Source organism: Gouania willdenowi, chromosome 16 (assembly GCF_900634775.1).
Source record: "Gouania willdenowi chromosome 16, fGouWil2.1, whole genome shotgun sequence".
Classification (NCBI taxonomy): domain Eukaryota; kingdom Metazoa; phylum Chordata; class Actinopteri; order Blenniiformes; family Gobiesocidae; genus Gouania; species Gouania willdenowi.
This window is the reverse complement of record NC_041059.1, coordinates 15,964,324-15,986,943: the sequence shown is the minus strand read 5'-3', so window position 1 is coordinate 15,986,943 and position 22,620 is coordinate 15,964,324. Positions and strand designations below refer to the sequence as shown.

The 22,620-nt window shown below is 39.3% G+C and overlaps 1 protein-coding gene across 1 annotated transcript in view; it reads right to left on the bottom strand.

The window, feature by feature from the left end:
* itga8 (integrin, alpha 8) overlaps positions 1 to 22,620 on the bottom strand; it is a 57,111-nt gene that overhangs the window by 9,128 nt on the left and 25,363 nt on the right. Inside the window, exons 14-22 of the mRNA XM_028470354.1 lie at positions 21,566 to 21,611; positions 21,353 to 21,460; positions 13,370 to 13,425; positions 13,059 to 13,216; positions 12,765 to 12,896; positions 11,060 to 11,127; positions 10,401 to 10,548; positions 8,212 to 8,304; positions 775 to 854 (exon numbers count right to left, since the gene is read on the bottom strand). Coding sequence (XP_028326155.1) covers positions 775 to 854; positions 8,212 to 8,304; positions 10,401 to 10,548; positions 11,060 to 11,127; positions 12,765 to 12,896; positions 13,059 to 13,216; positions 13,370 to 13,425; positions 21,353 to 21,460; positions 21,566 to 21,611 — 889 coding nt within the window. The remainder of the gene's footprint in view (positions 1 to 774; positions 855 to 8,211; positions 8,305 to 10,400; positions 10,549 to 11,059; positions 11,128 to 12,764; positions 12,897 to 13,058; positions 13,217 to 13,369; positions 13,426 to 21,352; positions 21,461 to 21,565; positions 21,612 to 22,620) is intronic.

Below are 22,620 nucleotides of genomic sequence, written 5' to 3'. Positions count from 1 at the left end.
TATAGGAGAGGCGGGGCAAACAAAACAACACAAACCACCATTCTCAGCCAATAGCAAAATTGAATTGTAATAGCCAGGTTTCAATGTTTTTTTTTTTTACAACAAAATCTTGTCTCACTCTTGACTAAAAAGTCAAGAGTGAGACAAGACTCAAACAACAGCATTTCTTTATACAGTACGCATACATTTGTTTTCAAATACATGGTGGTTTTTGTAGTTATTATTCACTGAAGAGATGCAGTCTTTTTTTTCTTTTTCAGCTTTGTTTTGCACGACAACAAGAAAAAACCAAAAGCAAAACAAGACATCCATAACAGTAGTTTGATTACATAGCGAAAACGAAAAGTCAAAGCAATATGGTTTAAATACACCAAAAATAAGAAAGGCTTTCGCCAGGCCAACATTTTCCTGCTAAAACTTCATCAATATTCACTTCAAATCAATTCAATTTATTTAAGTTGTTTCAATTGTAACCATGGTGCCTACTTTGAGATTACCACAAAAATGAATTCACTGTTTAATGTTCTTTTGACCCCAAGTAGAGGAGATGTAGCGTATTGTCAGGGACAATAAAACAATGAAGCAAACAGAGCCTTTCCTTGGGACTGTGGGTTTTTTTTTTTTTGGTTTTGTCAGATATTTTGGTCAAACCACAAACAGTGTCAGCACCAGGGCAACCTCAAAACGTTTGGGTCGATGAAAGTGGAAAAAGGCTTTTTTTTTCAGTGAGTGTTGGAGGACAGTGTGTGTGTGTGACTGGTCATGGTGTCTTACCTGTGAATCTGCAGTTCAAAGCTAATTTTTGGACCAGCATCTTCCAATCTTTGGATTGAAAACCTTAAACCAACAGATATCTGGGCAGGAGAGGGAAGAACAAAGAGAGATAAGATTTTAATAAACGCAGCATGGAGAAAAAAAGGAAAGGTCTGTCAAATGAAAAGGACAGAGAGGAGAGACTGTCAAAATAAGATGCATCTGGACATCAAAGCTGTGAGTTCACAAGTGTCCAATAACAGACTGTGAAACCCCTGTTAAATAGATCCTCTTCTGTTATTCATAGACTGTCTTCGAAGTTGCGCTTGTAATGGGGTAAACCTTAAATCTGAGAAAACCCAGACGACAGACACACACTTAAAAGCCACAGTTAAGTTTCTCGTCTCTTCTTGGTTTAAATCCTCCGTCCTCCAGGCAAACTCAAAACACATGGAGGGGTTAGGCCGTCGGTGACTGTGTGAGACGCGTGTGCATGTGTCGGTGTGTGCCAATAATGCGGCATGACGGTGTGCATGCATCTATACATGTTTGTGAGGAGACAACAGGTCAAGCACGGGGTTCAAAGGGGGAAATGACAGCATGCAGACTTGCGCTAAAACATGGCGTTGGGGGGGTTGGGGGGGGATGCCTGACTACAAAGTCAGACCAGCTTTACGGGAAACCTCATAGAAGAAGATCTAAAGAGACAGGCACCGACGCAGAACTAGTGGCTCAGAGCGGAGTCGTCGCTATCAGCTCGCTGTCACACATGCAGGATTGGACTGAGCAGATGTCTGAGGTAGTGAGAGGCCAGAGGTGAAAGTAATGGATTACAAGTACTCATGTTACTTTAACTGAGTTTCTTTTGTGGGTACGTCAGTACATTTTAAAAGAAGTAAAGTCATTTGTTACATTTCTACACCCAACCGTTACTGAGCAAATCATTATTTTTTGTTTTAAAACTACAAAAAGTGAAAAAAAACACATCACATCATAGCCGACCAATCAGATTAAATGTAATCCACAACGTTCAGAAATGTAGCCTGATAATTGTTTTATTTTGAATTGAATTCATTGGTGTTATTTTATTTTAAAAAGAATTGTACATTTTAGAGCTGGGCGATATATCGATATTCAAGATATATATCAAGTTTTCTATTTTGGGGGTATAAAAAATTACAATATCATCTACATCAATATATTTTTTTATAGCTTATTTTGTTTTAAAATGATTGTTTCAGAAGTCGCTGCCTTCACTACTTCTGAGAACAGCATGAAAAGCACAGTTTGATGGATTTCTGAGTGCGTTCTAGTGCGACATTCCCCTTCACATCCCACACTACAGAATTCACTCACACGTGCTGTCCCTTAGAAAGGAGAAAAAGACTAAAGTATTGTGCAGCTGTGCGTTAATAAATGTGCATATGTGGCATTTGGATCATCAAATATAACTCAGAATTGTCTTTCTGGTAAGACTTCATTTGAAATAAAATTATCGGGATTTATATTTTATATTGTTATTTTGTGGAAAAAATAGTGAGATTTGAGTTTTAATCCATATCGCCCAGCACTAGTACATTTTGACAAACCTTTTATTTTATACAGATACGTTTGTGGAAAATAAATAAAGTTCTAATTGTGTAAGATTTAGTCTTTTCCTTTTTAAGTTTATACATGAGATGTTTACTGTATGCAAGGGAACCGTGCAAGATTTATTACCAAAAAATAAACCATGGGGGGTCAAAGTAACTAGTAACTTTAACTTTGAGTACTATTTAATTGAAGTACTTTTTACTTGAACTTGAGTATTTCATGTTAGACAGTTGCATGTATGACATTGAGTAGAACACATAAGTACTCTTTACACTTCTGTGAAAGGCCAACACTACCTCAGACATCAGAAATCCCTGCTTTAAACACAGCATTTAATGATAATTCTTTGTTTGGAGGGAGGCCCATCACTGAGGATGTTTTTCATTTAGGTTGATTACGACTTTTATGGTGGAGAAAATAATCCAAATCCCCCCAAAAACTTCCTCCGACCAGTCGTAGCCTACATTTGACCCTCCACTGTCATTCTTTGGAGCAATAACGACAGAAGTTTTCAATGGTAAAACGCAGATTTTTGTGTTTTTATGAGCAGTGTTTTAAGTTTTCCTACAATTACAATTATTATTATCATTAGAATATTGAACCAACCACTGCTGTAGAGCTTAAGGAGGAAAGTGAGATGGAATTGTAGGAATACACATTTTTGTCTCCTTAAAACAGTTGTTCTGTGATGGAAAAAAACAGATGTTGTTGGTCATTAGAAACATTTTTCTGTTTTTATTCATTTTTGTCCATAAATAAACTGACAAATAACAATAAATGATTGTTAAATAATATGTTGGGGTTTCATTTATTCAGACCACTCATTTTCAGGAAATTTACTTTGATCTCCTGACATGTTTGGCGAAAGTCAAGGACACATCAAAGCGATCAGCAGATGCCTCTGAAGAAGACTGACAGTTGACAGTCGAGAAAGTTACAGAGGAGGAAGTGTCAGTCAGCCGACATCAGAAGAGAAGGTGCTTCAAATTCAGTTTATTTATGCTTTACCCAGAAGTATTTGCTTGTATGATTGTTGTGAAGTAATGTTTAGAAAACTGTTAGGTTCTTAGTATGCTAACATTGGATAGCAGCAGTAGATGTAGATGTAGCTTTCCTCCATCAATGTAAATAAATAAAGCCAGCTATTAATCTTAGTGTGACTTATTCACACCTGTTTTAGTTGCTGTTAGTGATGAGAGGCTTTAGAAAGTGCAAAAGAAAGCTCAGTTGTCTTTGTAGGGACTATAAACAGCTGACAGTGTTACAGATTAAAGACTAAAGAACTTAAAACTTAAAGAACTTCATTATTACTATTTTAAATAGTTTTAAAGAAAAGTAGTCACAATTTATTCATTTTTTTACCTTTTTCAACAAAGGTTAAACACGTGTTCATGCGTACAGTTATCAACATGTACAATTTTGAATCAATCCTTATTTTCTGTTGTTTATTATAATGAGCTATTATTGACCGGGGATATCCTCAATAATCCAGACTTGTTATCTCTCACTAAAACAAATTATTGACCTAATAACTTAACTCCATAAACTTGAATTACTTCCAAATTGTCTAATGTGCAGGTTGACAATGGGATAACTAAGCCAGCCCAGTGTGGCTCTAGGAGGAGTCAAAATATGTAAATAAAACCTTCTGATTAAATAAAACTTGCAGTGTTCTCATGATGAGGAGAAATGTGCATGTGCGTGTTTTTACTCATTTCGTTTAATTGTTAAGCACTTTGTTGACATTTTTTTGTATGAAAAGTGCTATATAAATCAAGTTTTGATTGATTGAAGTAGTTTTATATTTCACTGAAATGGAGTAATCAACATTTGCTGCTAATGTTGCATTTTAAATGCAGCATTCAATCAAATTGAGCACGAGTGCTGCAGGGAAACTGTGTCAGTGTTGTCTGAAAGCGCATGTAATCAAACTGCAAATGGAAATCTGGATTTAACTAGACTAATAAACTCTGTGAACTGAAACAGAGACGGAGGGAAAAAGAATGAGAAGTAAAGCAGATGCAGATCGACACATGGACAACAATACTGAGGCCAGAATCTGCTTTTCTTCAGGCACCAGCATTGATCACAGCCCAGTGATGCACTGCAGCTCTGTGTCGTGTCCCACTGACGGGCTCAACGTGAACACGTGATGAGAAGGCTGTAGCTCACTCGAGGCCTGGGGGCCAAATCCGGCCCTTTTGAGCATCAAATTCGGGAGATTAAAAATTATTAACTATTTTGTAAATGACCAATTAATTCAGTTGTAGATATCTCAGCCCTTCCAAATGCACAAATTCAATTAAAATCCACAATATTTGCAGAGCTCAGTTTTCCAGTTCTTAAATCACATGACAGCAGTCATTTTTAATCTCAAATCGTTGAAAGAACTCTCAAATTTTCCAAAACCTGGCAAATTTTCCACAACTTATTCAATGCAATTTCCCCAAATTCCTAAAATCAGGGAAATTTAAAGGACCCATGTTAAGCTAAATCAACTTTTCTGTGCTTTAAACATCATAAAAGTGCTATCTGGGCTTCATACACATGCCAAAGTGTTTTTTCATTGATTCCCTCAATCGTTAGTTAGAGGGTGATTTGCTCCTTTCTTACTGCAGGGTGAGCCCAAACATCTCGCTACAATTTGATGACGCGTTCCCACTTTGATGACGAATATGACGTAGCATTGAGCTGAAGAAGCCACGCCTCCAGGAAGCTCTCTGCCATGACTGACATGTAAACAGACACGCCCACAAAGGTGAGTATTTCAGCATCCTTCGAGCAGTGCTATGTATGTATTTTCTACAGTCTATGTATGTATGTACCGGCCCAGCCCCGCCCCCCCCACACTCTGTCTCATGTTTATGAAGCAGCATGAGCTCGGCTACAGAGTGGGTGGGAAGAGGGCGGGGAGGAAAAAGTCAGTGTCCCGTCTATAGACACGCCCACTCATGAATATGCACAAGTAGGCCGCAAATCAGCCTGTTTGTGCAGAGTTACTCAGAAAGTGACTTTTCAGAGGCTGAAACTCTGGAAAACAAACGAGTTTAGGAAAATAAACCTCAAATACTATGTTTTCAGACTTCTTAGAACACATGGAGATGGGTGAGAAATAGCATGATATGGGACCTTTATGTGAAGATCGTGCAGAGACTGATACGACTCATATACTTTATCATTTACATGTGGAAATGCAAACCAGGGGACATTGATGTTGAATTTGCACCTAAAATCTGTGGCCCACTTAAGGTCAAACTGGTCCGTATTTGGCCCCTGAACAAAAGTGAGTTTGACACCCCTGCTTTAGTTGCACCATATCATAAGAGTCTACAGGAGGTCTATTACTGGATGTTCTGCCTAAGCTCAGAGATTCCTGAACGTCCAACAGGGCAAGGGTAGAGTGGAATATGGGAAACATCTGGGCAGCGGGGGAGCACACGTGTCCCTGCGTGTGTGTGCACGCACACACACACACACAAAAGTTGTGTTCCCCTCCCCCAACAGTGAAACATGACCACATAATTGATTTATCAGAATGCCGTGTGTCACCTCCAGAGCACAAGAGCACCTTCCTGATCGGCCTTGACGCCTTCACACATGTGACATGCTTAACAGCATGTGGATGTAGCCGACAGTGGTAGAATTCCATGTAGGAAGGGACCACTCTTTACTACAAAGCCTGGGCTTCCTGTGCGTCAGCCATGAAAGCTGAACAGATTAGCATCCCACATGCACTCACAACGTGGCAAAAGCATGGCTGTAGATAGTATCAGATAGTGAGTAACGGGGAGTGGGGTTCAAGAGGTGATCAGAATGATTAGATGTAACCTGTGTCTGGTTACACCGTCATTTAAGCAATATCACATGAGAGGGAATGATGATGTGGTGAAATATCAGCACTGGTGTGATCCGGTCGTAGGCACGAGGCTGAAGTCCACACCAGTGCTGATATTTCTGCACAACAGCACAATCTGGACTGTGATGTTGCTTTTATACAACAGTTCTACAAGAGCATTTTATTAGTTAACTGTAATAAGTGAAAGGAGATTATGATTTGTTTATTTAGGGGTCTATTCTCTAAGTAAAAAAAGCCACGCAGCGGCACTGTTGGCTGCGCGCTATTTTCCCCCTGTACTTGAGTCAGTCACTGCACGCCTCCATCCCAGTTACGCATTCTGGGTGGAGCGGCCCTGAAATGTGGGTGTTCCTATTCTTTCTGCAGAGACGGTAGGTGCTGCATCGTGGAGCTGATAAGGTGTGCTCGATTAATTCAAACTCTGACAGACCTCAGACCTCTGTCCACGTTGGTCACAGTGATGTCCAACTACTTTCATACTATGTCCAACGTAAAACCACAGTTGGATCCACGACAGAGTAAATAATAAGTGAAACATGCTGTCATGTGCAGAGGTTGGTGAGAAGATGGATACCAGAAACTGTTCCCACACATATTTAAATGAGGATCATCTTTAGTTTGGACTGGCTCTTATCAGCTCCATAAGACATTAAACAATTGATACCTAAAACTGCCTATAATGTCAGAAGCCAATAGTTCTGTCTCATCTGGATTAAAGCAGGACGCTCTGTGGGATTATTTCCTTGAACTCCCAGCTCCCAACTCCAAACTCGGTCACACTTTAGAGCATGTACCGTATTGATGACAGATGTTGACTGATGCGCTGTCTTTAATACGAGGGGAAAAAAGAGAGATTTTAACTTTGACTCCGACAGAAGAATGCGACCGATCCTCTCACACGACAATAATCTGATCAAATCAACCTGTTACAAAGTTTATCAACAAAGACGTTTCAAAATAAAAGTGCGCTTTATCATTTTCACGGATTTCAATGACATTTACAAGCGTTGGGGAAAACTCCATGCTCCGCGTGATTTCTAGACAGCCCCCAAAAAATGACATCATGGCCCAGTCTGCCACCTTTGCTTCAGACCGCCTTCATTGACAGACTGGGCACTCTAGGTCTACTTACTCGCGGTGGGCGTGTCAGGAGCCTGGACTGGAGAATACGCACAGGATAGAAGCGCGTAACTGCAGGCGCATAAAAAAGCCCTTAAGTCCAGACGGGAGGAGAAAGCCCTTAATCATTTGGCTTGCCAACAAAAATAGTTCCACAAGTGTTGACTCCGACTCTGCATTCAAACACTGCATTGTAAAGATGTAACAGCCATCACAGCAAACGTCTAGAGCGGTAAACCTGGCTCTCTTCTTTTCACTCTCCTTAAAGTTATGAAGCGCTGACGTCAGTCGGAAAGAACATTTCAGTCGGGACAAGAGTTTGAATTTAGCTATAAACTCTTTGTACAAAAATCAGTTACATTCATACTATTTTTACTCTGTAGAATTGTATCATCCCTATTAAAAATATATATATATACACAGTATATTATATTCTAACGCTAACCTAGTAACCCCTAACTCTTCTAACCCTTACAACGTGTATGAGTGTGAAAATTCACTGACAGGTAGTGGGAAAACTTAATATAAAACATATTTTAATGATTGTTAACTTGTAACTTAACTCTATTACAATTCATTTACGATTACAATGGCAACAGATTTTTACAATTGCGATTATAATTACACCATAATTGTAATTAATTATCAAATACGCAATTACAATTATAATTGACCCCAACCCTGGTGTGAACATAGTGACAGTGTACTACAGTGTGTAGCCCAAGTTAAAACGGTAATTAACAGTATTCAGAGCAGCTGTACAGCGGAGTGATATGATCCGTAAGAAGTCCCGATGTCGCTGTTGCTCTATATCAGCACTCTTGGAATGTCCGTCGTCCAATCAAATCACTCGATCTGAACTGACTGTTGTATAATGTTTGACAGCTCACCTCGGTGCCGGCCACCATTGGGTTCCCGAGGTCACACACCACCATCCTGGACTCGTTGATCATCTTATACTCGCAGTTTAATTCTGAGAGTGACTAAAAGAGAGAGAATTCACACAGAGACAACAACAGTGAGGTTGAGTGTGACAAATAGGGAGCAGTCAGAGTCAAGTGGTAAGAGCCGAACTGGATCAGGGAGCGGAGCACTATCAAAGGAGGAAAGGAGCGAGGGAGGAGAGGACGTGTGATGAATGCTCTGATAATAGCAATGTCATCAATCAAATGGGCCCATTACGCTCTCATTAGCACACGTGCATGTGCAAAACACACACACGCACACACACGCACACACGAGTTGACCCTATCCATTTCCGTGGTTACTGTTGCAGCTTTAAATCATAATAGGGGCAGCTGCCGGTAAAGCCCTGCTGATAACACCGCCTTAATCACACAAAGCAAACACACGACAAAACAGGAAGTGATGTAATTATCTAACTTCGGCCTCTATTCACTGACTTGCTCAGTTTGCACTTGCTGCATTCATCACCATATGACTTTCTCACTCTCATTTGCTGAAGTGAAAGTAATGGATTACAAGTTATCACGTTACTTTAATTTAGTTGCTTTTATGGGTACTTGTACTTTTTTTGAGTATGTTTTTAAATCAGTAAATTTTCTTGTACTTAAGTACATTTTAAAATAAGTAATTCATTACCTTTCCACACCCAACCATTACTGAGTAAATTTATATTTTTTTTGAGTTTTTTATGGTCTCTTCATAATGTTTATGAAGGTACATTGAACATAATCCATATGTTTTTAATCGTGCTATTTCTGATCAACGCCCAGCCCTTTACTTTGCTTCTGTCAGGTTCTGTTTAGTTGTAGTGGTCTGTAGCCCTCGTGGGCCTCTTTTTGTTCTCTAAGTCTTTGTTGGTTCTGTTTAGTTTCCATTATAGTTCTAGTTTCATGTGTTAACTCTAGTCTTTGTGTTCCCAGGTATTCCTGCTCATGGCTCCACCTCCCAGTGATGTCAGTGTGTTTGGATTGTGTGAGTGATGAGCTGCATCATGTTTTGCACACAGGTGTGGCCCGTTCCCAATCAGGCCTCCATCACTATTTAGCTGAATGCTTGGACAGGTTCGCTGTTGATGTTACCCTCCTCGTGTGTCAGCAGCTTTATGTACCCTCCTCCCTGTTTTCCTTTTTGGAAGTTTTTGGACCTTTGAAATGGACTCTTATTTTGAAAGTTACACCTGCCTGATTCTGTCTCTACGCTCGGGTCCTCATTCACAACTCTGACATGTGACAGGTTCAGGTTGGGGTTTCTACCTATTATGTTGTTACCAACATGGCACATTTGGCATGGCACTGTTTTAGAGTCCATACATTTAGCTTTACTTAGAGCCTGAGAATCTTTATTTAATCAGCAGGGGTTAAATATAGAACTGCCTAAAGGATGAAATCAAACAAAGCACCAACATAATGTAAATTATACATTCATGTGTATGTATGTATATATGTTTGATATGATTGTATAAACTGTATATAAAACTTGTGAAAAATATATATTGAATGTATATTGTGAAAATAGTAAAATAGGTTAAATATTTTTTGTGATATTGTGTAGAAAACCTTGTTTTGTTGTGATGGGGTAGGTGTTTATAAGCTTTGTTTCAACCTACACCCTTTAGGCTGAAGAATTAAGAATATTGTTGTTTTTTTGAATGTATTTTATTTATTTTTTGTGTGTTAAGAATGCCAAAATAAAATTCAAATTTTGAATTGAATTCATTTGTGTTTCATTTAAAAAAGAATAGTACATTTTGACAAACCTTTTATTTAACACAAAGATATTCTTTATTCGTTAGTTCCAATTGCGCAAGATTTCATCTCTTCATTTTCAAGTTTATACATACGATGTTTACTATCTGCAAGGGAACCGTGGTGAAATTTATTACCAAAAATAAGTGGGGGGGGGGGGGGGGCGCTGAAAGTAAATAGTAACTTGTACTTTGAGTACTATTTCATTGAGCTGCCTTGAGTATTTTATGTACGACTTACATGTACTTGTGTACAATTTAAATCATGTAACAGGACTTGAGTAGGATTTATCAGTCCTCTTTACACCTCTGTATTTGATCATTTTCTGCTTCAGGATGTCCAACAGAGTGTGTAGTGTGTGTATTTACCTCCACTCTGCGCTGTACACCTATGTAGTCAGCTTCTGGGGGGATCAGCGTGTACAGCTCTGTCTCATAGGCTCCCTCGCCTCGGTTCACTGCAGCGATGGTCAACATGACCAGATTGTCATTTCCGATCACAAGCTCGGAGCGGTCCCTGTGTTTGTGGTTAATGAGGAAAGCCAACAGAACACAGAGAAAACACATACTTTCAGTCGAGTTGAGAAAATAGGGAGAGAAAAAAATCCCCAAATCTTGTCCAAAGTTTATTTTTATTTTTTCTTCTGCTAAAACATGTCCATTATGTATCCTTCAGCTTCAATGATTGTGGTTGTTTGACTTTAAAAACACCCCCTCGAGTGTGTGTGGATCAGTCAGTGGAGGGTGACAGAATGTTTATATAAGGCTGCTATAGCGATATCGCACAGCTGGAAACACTGTAAAGTTCTGTAATTCACACACACACATCTCAAACACACATAGAGGGGTCTATCACGTGAATAACATTATTGTAAACTTTGCATGTAGCGTGAGCAGTCACAGGCCCACCTTTTCTTGGTTCAGCTGTGTGAGATTGTGTGTGTGTGTGGGATCGGCCGTGCTTTGAGTATAAATGAGAGTGAGAGTTTACAGGCTGAGGTCAGAGGGTGTGGTCGTGCCAGGCTTACACTGTAGCGGAGAGTTGAAGGTCAGGGATGCAAATGTTGTCGTCACCACAATCCAGAAGTATGTAGGCCTGAGAAGACAAGAAATCACACTTTAGGCCAAACCTGCACAGCTAATCTCAGTTCTGCAAATCTTGCCAACTATTTGTTTTTTCAACACATTCTGTTCGTCAAAGGAAGAACAGGAGAATGCATTTTTCTGACAGGCTTGCTTGTTTGACAAATAAATACTGAAATTCTCAAAAGTGAAGATTTTTCTTAGCAGCAGGAATGTTCTTTATTTTACTATCATTATCAATGTTTTATACTAACATAAGCTGCAAAAAAAGAGCTGGTTCGGCTACTGCCTTTTTCCTAGTTCAGGTGAACACCTGAGTCAGGTAGAGAGGGAGGGGGAAGTGAATGAAAGCACACACACGTCCACCAGCAGACTCACAGTGTGTAACAATGTGTAAACTGGCTGTTATGGTTAGACTGTGGAGATTTAGTGGATCTCCTCATGTTTCTTCTGATGCAGGTTTAAAGTAAAGCGAGGTACACGCAGAAGGATTTTTAAAAAATCTGCAGGGATGTTTCATCTGTTACCCTGCACATGAAGAGAAAAAAATTACTTGAAAGGTTCCAAGTTGCCTGATATGCAACGTTAAGTGTTTTTTCTCCGTCAGCTTGCTTCTTGATTGGATACATTCTGTTCCACGTCACAAATACAAAGATAATATCTGGCCAATTGTATAGATTTGCAAAAATAAACATATTGCCTGAAAGCAGCATTTGAATGAAAAGATAACGATTAAAAACCAACATCATCAGTTAATAAATTGTGTGTGTGTGTGTGTGACAGAGAGAAACAGACTAAAAATGACAATATCATTCGAGGCACAATTATTATTAGTCTACTATTTTTTTTTTGAGCACTACAAAATGGGCTCGGATATATACAGAGGCACATTGGCACCAAGTAGACGCACGTACACGTGTTTTTTTAACAAAAAAGTATGTTATACTACGATAGATGTTGCAGTTTATTCAGGATACCCCTGGAACAACGCCAGTCCATCACAGCGCCGCTAACGCCCACCCATGCACACACACTAGCTTTGAGTAGAGGCGGCGGCGGCGGCGTCCTCTCTCCCGTTTATCCCGTGTCAGTAAAGCAGGAGACGCCGTTTCTCTATTTTTAAGTGTTGAAAACAAGTTTTCACAAGTGACTGTCGATGCTTCTAAAAACCGTTGACATTGCCTGAAGTGCACAGTTAAATATGCTGAGGACATTGGAAATTGTCAATTTGTCGTCTTTATGGGGAACTGTGGTGTCACTCAGTTTCAACCAGCTAATCTGATGCTGGCTATGCTCATGTTAGGTATGACAAAAGCATGTTAGTGCGAGCCCTCCTGGAACCCATAAGGAATGCATTGTAACGACTGAAATTAGAAAAAAAAAATTATTTTACAGTTTATGAGAGCAGTCTTGTGTGATTTTCATTTTGACTGAGATCGCCCAAAAGGGGCGGTACTTCATGGAGCACAGCCCTGCGCTGATTGGACAATGACATAGAGAGCAGCTCAAACTGTCTAGAACTGTCACAGCCCTGTAACACTGTGGAAGAATATGATAGACAAAAAATCCCTCCTTTTTCCCCTATAATTGGGCATCGCTCTGATCGCCCTTATGAAGAAACTGCCCATGATGGAGACATAAAACACCCACATGTTCTTGCAGGAAGGTGCTGCTGTAGTGGTTGAGGACAGGCGGGAGGTTCTGGTTGAGGGAAGGTGGAGCCAGGCTGTAGCTCAGAGCCAGAGCGATGGGGGTCAGTTTGTCCCTGAACTCATCTTCCTCCTTTTGAAGTAGCACAAACAGAGACAGATGTGCCATTAGGTCACTTTGTTTGTGTCTGATGAGACATTTCAATAAGCACTGCGGCTGAGCGTCAGTGTTCGCATTTCGCATGAGAAACTCATCAATTAGTGATTTCCCGTATGTTTGCTGTTATTCGCTCACCCTCAAATAAATCATGTAGCTCAGGCATGCATGTGGGTGATTGTGGCCAAGTCTGAGGAGCCTGGTGTGCTGGGGCTGCTGGGTGTTTAGGAAGAGGACTCGCTTTACTCCACTTCTGCTCCCTTTTAACCAATCCAGCTGCAGCTTCGCTCTCAGATCTGGACACAGGACAAATAAAAAATAGTAACAAAAATTAGCGGAGGGTGTGGCTACGTTTATTTGTCACTAAACACTGAAACCCCCCCCTGTTTTTCTCCTCCCTGCTTCCTCTGTATTCTTTACAGATTATTATTATTATTATGGCTGCTTACCTACAGAGCTGGGGATCCCCACGCCGCTGACTGCTGCACACACATCCACTTTAAGGCTGGAGGGAACAAATATAAAGAAGATAAATACCAGATCATGAGAACAATTTATCATACAAAGAAACGTGCACGTGGTTCAGAATACTTTAAAAAGGCCAAACGTTTCTGATGAGTCATATGTGTTTGAAAGTGTGACATGGATTTATTCATCAATTGGATCGTTCTGTGAGATGACGCAAACTGACTTGCTCAGAGCAACGCCCGCTATAGCTAACAGCTTTAGATGTTTGCTATCACGTGACGGTTACGCAGCGCTTGTTAAAGTGTGTGGCGTGGCCCCCCTGGTGGGAAATGGGGGTATGACGGGTGGGGCGCGACAGACAGGAGGAAATATTCAATTTCATGCAAATTTCTAAAAACCTTCCCTCATTGACAATAAAGACCAATAACACGAAACAAAACGCCAACACACAAATAAGCAAATAATAAGAAGCTAAAAAAAATGTAGCAGAAAAAAAAAGAGCATTAATTTATCAGACTGCATTAGATATGGACCGGGAACAAAATGTTAAGTGGAACTGAAGTGCAAAAATAATAATTTACATTGGTGGAACAATAAATTAACTTTCAATCGCTGACTTAAAAAAATAATTTCCTTTTTTCATTTCTTAATCATTTTGTCACAGATTGCAGAATGTTTTGTTATCTGTATTTTTGAACACTTGTTTTTTTATGCAGGAGATTCATTTAATTTAGCTTTTAAGCTTTGATTTATTATGAAATATTACTTATTCCAAATTTCCAAATTTGGGTTTTGTAAATCCATAAAAATAGTTAAATAGTCACATTTTGCTTAGTTATTTACAGGGATTCAAATGTTGGACTTTCTTGCTGTTGGATTAAACTGGTAACTAATAAACCACACTGCTGGTTGTGTCTAACAGAGAATGTGTGGTTTTGTGTTAACCCTGAGATGAACTGGTGAACTGTCTGTACCCACTCATTCACCCTCGATCAGAGAAACAAAGCAGGGTCGTTAAAAAGGACGCAAACAGTCTAAATAAAACACTTGCATATACACTGATCCCCAGCAACTATAAGCAGCACATATTAGGGAATTTCTCCTTCCTATACACAGGGGGGCGGTGGGAAGTACCAGTAAGACCCCCACCCCCTGGTTTCTGACATGGGAGACTGCAACAAAAATGTTTCTGCATTTTCTTTACTTGCTAGTGTGTGTGTGTCTACCTGATAAGTGTGGGGTTATTTTTGTGTTCAAATGTGTTTTATCGCTTCTTTGATCAAGAACAATGAAGTAATACACACACAGAGAGGAGGAATCAGTTAAGTTAATACTTTTAAATGTTCTAAACATTCCTTTTCATCATTGACCCAAAGAAGTGTCACTTTAGCACAGTTTTATTCATTGTCATTGTTTACCTTGCACTGCACTGTTTTTGTGTGCCTGTCTATTTAAGTGCGCTTAGAGTATACTTATTTTAAACTCAAAATGTAAAAGTATACTTTCAGTTTACATTTTAAGTACTTATCAGAGATACACTTAAAAACGCATCACTTTAGTATACTTGCAGTACAATGAAATGTATACATTAAAGTACAAGTCTATTTACTTCATACTTGCATTCAAACTTGTGATATACTTAGTACAAGTATTTAAATTGCCTTTGAGTATATTCAGCTCGTGAATGTGCAGGTGTTAGTTACAGCCTAATACCTTTCTCCCCACATGCATAATGGCTTTATAGCAATAAAATGCAACGCTTTTTTTGTGTGAATTCTTACTTTTTTATTAATAAACAAAACACGAGTCTATGGTAGGATAGTTCATTTAGCAAGTATATGTGAAATAAAGTTAAAAGTATATTGCAGTGTATATTATAACAAAAAGTGCTCAATTAAATGAAAGTGGGTAGATTCTAGTATAGTATTAGTATACCTATAAGTTTACTTACAGTATGAAATAAAGCTTTTGGTAAACTCAAATTGAGCCAATTTAGTCCAAAGAAGTATTGAAATAATACATTTTGAAGAATACTGCTAGTATTTTGGGTAAGTGTACTTGGTACTTAAAAGTGTACTGAGCAAAATATATTGAAACTCGGGGACATATTGTGAAAAATCCACTTTTGCAGTGTTATTGAACACATATGCGGTAACTTGAGTGTCCACCGGCACACAATATGTGAAATTAATCCATCCAGTCCTTTGTTTGTGGTCTGTGTAAGACTCCGTTTCAAATTTTCTGAGTTTGTGACATCACAAGTTGAATCGGGCTCTGCTTTGAACTCCAGCTGCTGATGACACAAGAAGGAAGTGGCTAGATTTCATTTTTAATGGCAATGCCCCCTCCGTATTTGGGAAAGTGTGTGCCAATCACTTCACCCCCGACTACTTCCATAACCTCATAACTCGTTTTGGGACACCCTGTGGAAGAGAGGGTGGGGGGGGAGAAACGGAGCGCTCTGAATTTGCTGGTATATACCGGGTCCTAAACCTCCCCTTTTTCTTGAATCATGTTATGTTTTGACCAAATCCTGGCACAGGTATGTCATTTAGATCACAGAGAACTGTTTTAAAAAGTAAAAAATGGGGATAATATGTCCCCTTTACTTAGTATAATGCACTTTAGGTATACTTCTTTTTGGTAAGGGTGTGATTGCTTGTGTATAGTTCGAGTAACATTTAAATATGAATTGTGTCAGCAGTGGCCCCTGAGCTTCTGGAATGGCTCCATGTGTCCCTGATTAATGCAGCAGAAGCAGTGGATGCAGCTCTGCTCACCCACGTACAGACACTGGAGAGACAGCTATGATGCTAGCATTGAAACAATGTCAGGAGATGTGTGGAAAAGTTTAAAAAGAAGAGTATCACTAAGGAACAGTTAGAGAAGAGAAATGGGACGTATTGGGAAAAAAAGAAGTGGACTCCTGAGCGTGAAAGTGAGTGAGTTCTGTTTAGTTTAGTTCTACGTAACAGTATACAGTGTAGTTGTGCAGCAGGGCCTCTGTTCACCCTCTTATTATCCTAAAATGTTACTTGGGGTCTATCTAACCCCAGCGGTATTTGCCTTTAGAAACTGATTTTCAGAAAATTGTTTTTGTGTCGGGCACTTTGTTTGTTGAATACATAAATAAGCCCTCGATAATAAAACCTTGACCGGTTCTCTAGTACCACCATGAGGTCAAACTTTCAAATTAGAATGAATTTATCATGAATAGTTTTGAAAATTAGTTATGAAGTCAGGGACTTCATGATGTTTTTTTTATTACTGCATTTAGAGTTCAAACTTGTATAACCAGAGTGCATCTGTTAAAGCTGAAAGTATGTCCGTTAATAATTACCTCTTCCTTTAGGTGATAGTAACGATGAGCTGGTTTTCCTTTACGTAAGGTGTGTATAACCCACATGAGGTTTTGTGGGTGTGATAAACAACATGTTGCCTTTTTTAAAAACCCCCACCTTCTCCTGGTGCCTGTTTAACACACAATGCTGCCCGGATGTGAGCGCATGTGCACTGGCATAAGTGCGACTCTAATTAGAACTGTGTGTCAAACTAAAATTATGTAGTACAGAAAAGACAGTTCCCCTGAAAACAGCTCGAGCTCTGGGTTAGTCATTAGTGGAGGTAATTTACCCCAGATCGCATCTGTGCTTAACCACCTCACGCTGTAGGCGGTCCTCCATGTCCACATAAATCCCCGTCTGCTCCACTAAGAGCCAGCCGAACAAGTATAAAACTGTTCAAAAAAGTTTGACAGCGGAAATTCCACCTCTGCAGCACACCTACATGACGTCAGGCTCGGATGGTGCTTTTTTTTAATTACACTCTCGACTTCCAATGGTTTAAATTTGCCACGGCTTTGATGCCGCTATGAAGTTTAATTTGTAGACACTTCAGAGTCCAAAGTTGGCCGGACAAAGCAAAGTTCTTCCGCTTCTTTGGCGAACCAGTTAAAACAAAACCTGGGTCCTTCTTTTTGTCCTTCAGTTTTCATTCAAAGCCCCCCTCTGTAGCCCCTCATTATCATTCCATTCAAATCACAGAGCCATTAGACGACCAAGGTATATTTAGTCCAAAACCATGAAAACTGTGGACCGCCCCCTGAAAGAGTTGGTCAGCACAAATCACCATATTTTAGTTGTTATGAATAAATAAGACAGTATAACTCAATACAAGAGCTGTCCTTGTGACCATCTCCTTTAGGTTTGTTTGGTTTCCTCAGAGTTCATAATGCTTTGGGAAGTTGAATAAAAAATGTTTGATTATGAAACAGCTATTTTATACAACCTCCCCCCCCAAAAAAAAAAAAAAAGATTAAACAAATTGAGAAGCTTATTTTCTGTAGATAAAACAATGGGGTAGAATTTGTAACTATTGGCATCAGACATCGTCTTTTTTTCCCCAAATTGTTGAAATTAATCAACATTTCAAATACAAAACTGGATGTCTCACAACAGAATCGATGCTCTGCCAAGATGAGCCAGTGGATGCTTTGGTTTTGAGGAAAATGAGTCTAATCTTTGTAAACTAGTCCTACTTTATGATGCCAAAAGTATTCATTCTGCCAGTGAGTTCAACACATCTTTGTGAAACATGGAATTACTTTCAAAACAAAAGTGTGCGATGTTGAAGTGCCTCTGGCATCAGACGACACTGGGTGGTTATTTTTTCAGGAAATCAGACGCTTAACTTCGGCGCTCAGGTATAACAGCAGCAAACATGAGCTATCTCCCACATCTTTCTCAGAGGAGGGAAACAAGTGAAACGTTCACCTCTGTGAAACTGGAGACCCTCAGACCTCCCTCCTCCTCCTAAGTCTTCTGCTGCTGTTTGACTCCCTGTGTGAGGGCACATCCTATCTGATTCCACAGCTCTGGCCACACTTTTATGGGGGTTTATTTAAATACGCCACATTTTGTTTTTACAAAAAAATCCACAATTTAGTGCTTGGGTCGATTTGACTGAAAGCCCAGTCCTGTTTCACTCGCTGCCAACACTCACACACCACAAGTCCGAGACCACCTCAGTGACAGGCCCAGCTCCTGTGTCTCATCCATAACGTCCTGCAGCAGACTGGCCTTAAATAACACACAGCCAACGGTCGACTGCGGTGAAGCAGTAGGAGCCTTTGGACTGTTCCTGTTCCCCTTCAGTAAACTCATCTCACACAGTTCAAAGCCCACCAGCCTCCCACAGGAACAACAATACAATCAAAGCAGAATTACAAAGCTTTGAATTCATCAGTCTTTTAAACCAATTCATCACACAGCCCTATAAATCTGGTTTTGCAGGTAAAGTTGGTGGACTTGTGTGAGTGCTGAGTATATATTTGTGTGTGCAATTTGTGAATATACACACTGGTTAATGAAACACTGCTGATAATGTATCACAATTTCTGCAACAGTCGGCATGGGCCTCATCATTCTTATGTTTGATTAAGACTTTGTTTTTCCTTTGCTTAATTGCGCACACACACACACGCACACGCACACGCATACACATACACGCACGCACATTCTGGAGTCTATGCCAACTTCCTCAGGGCACAAGATGAGGAATATTCTGGTAATATGTCTACTCCTTTAGTTTAAAATGTACCATACCGTAATGTCAACATGGAATGAAAGCAGGGGCAAAGCAGTGATTTTAAAAAAGAGGGTGTTCTAAGGGTAGGGCAACCGTCGACTCCCAACTTAGTTTATTAAATGAATTTACTAAAACCATGATAAAACTGTTATCAAGTCAGTGATGCTCAACATGTCGTTCTTAGATTTTAATTATTATTTCTCCAGAAAACCTTAAAAGGGGGAAACTTTAACCCCTTTTTACCTTTTTCTTTGGCCATTTTGTAACTTGTCTCATTTTCCCCCTTTTCCCAAAAAATTTTAGTTTTTTTTCAGATTTTTAACCATTTTTTTGCCACTTTTCATCCAAATAAACTACATTTTGCTCAATAAATAACACTTGCTTCCTTTTTCCCTATATTTTGCCTCTTTTTGTTACACATTTTTGGAATTTTTCACTATTGTTATCACTTGTTTTCTCTTTTTTGTCAATTTTTTACCCCTATTGACTGCTTTTGGCCCATTTTAGTCACTTTTCACTCTTTTCTTGCCAACTTTTTGCCACTTTTGGACCATTTTTTTACCACCTGTTACTCATTGTTTGTCACTTTACCTACACTTTACTCATTGCTGTTAAGTCTTTGTTACTTTCTCAGAACGCCGGCTTCGTCAAATGGCTGGCTGTGATTGGCTTGATCGCCATTTAATCAATCTAACTGGACCAATACGTTTTAAACAATAAATCTCTGTAAAAAAAAGTGAGGGGGATGAATTTTCTTTGTTATGAAAGTGCGGGTGTCGCATCCCCCGCATGGCCCATAGGTGTGACGCGTCTGACTAAAAAGAGAACATGCAAACTGCTCACAGAAAGATGTGGGCATCAAGGATCAATCTAACAGTCTTCCAGCTTCAAAGCAGAGTCCTTTCTAAAGAGTTTACACTGTGTGCTCACGTCCCCTGCACTACATTAGTAACTGTATCTTTATGACGACATTTACTATCCACTTTAATACTGACACTGCAACAACACTGTAAAAATCTTTAAGAATTTACGTGCGTTCATTTAAAAATACAACTTCCCAAAACAAGCCAGTTCCTCATGTCAGGGATGAAACACATTACACAACTGGTATTGTCTCACCATCACTTACAGGTCAACATTTACTGTTCTGCTCCCACCATCCAAACATAAACTCAGACACAGACTTGTTTTCCTTCACTTTGTTTCTGTGCTTTATAAGCGAACGATAAAGCGACTTATAGACGCCATTGTTTGGTTTCAAACACTCAGAGAAGCCTAAGAACTTTAAAAATCTCCCAACACTGAGCCTTATCAGTCATATTTGAATAAACCTTGAGCCTCAAACAAAGTGATTAACATCCAGAATGTCCCGACGTTTCCAAAGTATCTCACTTCTATCATCTGATTGTCATTATGGCACTAACTCTTTTTCTAAACACAGAAGTCAAGCCAAGCCAAAGATGACAAGAAAAAATACAGCGTTGCATATTGTGGTAAAGAGCAAGAGAAAGTCATTTAAAAAAACAAACACTGGGTTAATTAAAAATTCCTTGGGATGTAGTTTATTAAATAGTCATAAATGATCTTTCGGTTTCATGGTATAAATTGTTGATTTTGGTGCAGATGGCGGTTGACTCGTAAATGTTTTCACGCAGAGAGCACAGCACTGGAACATTGTTGATCCAGTTAAGATGCTTTAAAATAGTTTCCACGAGAGAAAAAAATATGCTTAGACTTTTCTGACATATGGCATAAACAAAAGTCTTACTCTATCTAGTAAGGATAGGCCATAATAATACAGTGCGTGTAATGGTGGATTCCACTTGATCGTACACAGCTGATTAGCATATGTGACATCCACTAAACACCATATAAGGGCAGGTGTTGTGCTGTGTGCAAACGGTTGACAAGCTGATAGATGGCACCAAAAAGAGGAAGTAAGCAAAATCAAATGAATCAAAGCAAACACTGGAAATATGTAATATTTCAGAGCATCAGTCAGTATTGGTGTTACAGGCAGAGCCAAAACGAAGCAACTCAATGTAAATTAGACTAAATTATGTGGGTTTTTTTAATTTTTACTTATAACAGTCTGTGATGTTTTCTCTTATCATAGTACGAGTGCTCTCCACCAGTCTTACCTAGAGAATTCGTAAGATAAGAAAACACTGATGAATCCCAAAAATCAATGGGTACGAACAAAATCCCAGATACGAACAGATTTTCTCTTTTTTTTTTTAGTTTGTTCTTATATGGCTTCTTCCATTGGCCCAATGTTACATAATATTTCCAGCTTAGGACTGTTTGAATTCTTAAATATTCAAAATGTCATCGTTGTATAAAAAACAAATTAAAAAAAACAAAAACTTTTCACTTACCAGGTAACCATAATGTCTGTCTGAGGTAGGCGACACTGGCGGTCATCAGGATTTAGGATTTTGGGGGTCAGTGTCATGGTGGCCTCCACGGATACGACAGCCTGGGACCTACACACACACACACACACACACCACCACCATTGGTTTTATTAAAATTTGCTGAATAACCCGAAAAGTTATGCACGTTAGCTTTAGCTCTTTGTTCATCTTTACCTGTACACTGACACTTCGCCAGAGCCGAACGCCCCAACAATCAGATCTGTAGAGAGAGAGAGGGAGGACGGGAAATCGAAAGGTTCAAAGAATGCTACAGATGGGACTGATTTCAAGGTCTCCAACAATCTTCATCAAACACAGACCTCTCAAACACACATGCACACGCACACACGCACGGACACACACACACAAACTGTAATATAGCTTGAATTTCTGATACAACCATTCGCTTCCTTTTCAGCATGAACCGTTTTAGCCTTAATTCAGTAACCAAACATACATTAACCTGAGGATACCTGATCTGAATTCATAGCGAATGCACAAATGTGTGCATGTATGTGTGTCCGTGTGCGTGTTTGTGTGTGCCATGGAACAGACAGGGACCCCACATTGCATTCCAAAATCCCATTTTGCTAAACAACGTTTCCCATCAGCGTGCATACATCAGCGACTCCTAATTGAAAGCAGCGCCACATTTAATCTACGTGTGATTATTTATTTGTTTTCATGGGTTTTTGTGATGAAAACACATTTTTAATTGGCATGAGTTTAAAATGAGGAACGGTATTTAATGGCTGCGGTCAGGGGGACACATACTGATGAAAAGCCAGCACAAATATACACATATGATTGAAACAATGTGAGTTTGAAGAGACATGTGTAATGGATAAAGCCACAACTACCAGATGTTCAGAAACTTCAATTTCCTTGCTTTAATGTTAAACTGTATCATTTATATTTATATAAAAAAAAAATTGCTCTTAAGCTTTTAATACTATACTGTTAATCATGTAAAGCACTGTAAACTGCCTTGTGTATGAAATGTGCTTACACAAACAAAGCTGTCTTGCCTGGAAGCTGTAAAAGACTGAATAACGTCATGCTGTTTAGTGAGAGGCAGATGGGGATTCACATAATGACCGTTTATCTTTTGTAGATCATATCAATGCACATAAAATTACACCAGTATCTGAAAAACATTATGAAGCTCTGCATGAATTAATCCTGACAACAGTAGCAGCGCCATTACATCTTTATTTTTTTTAATATAT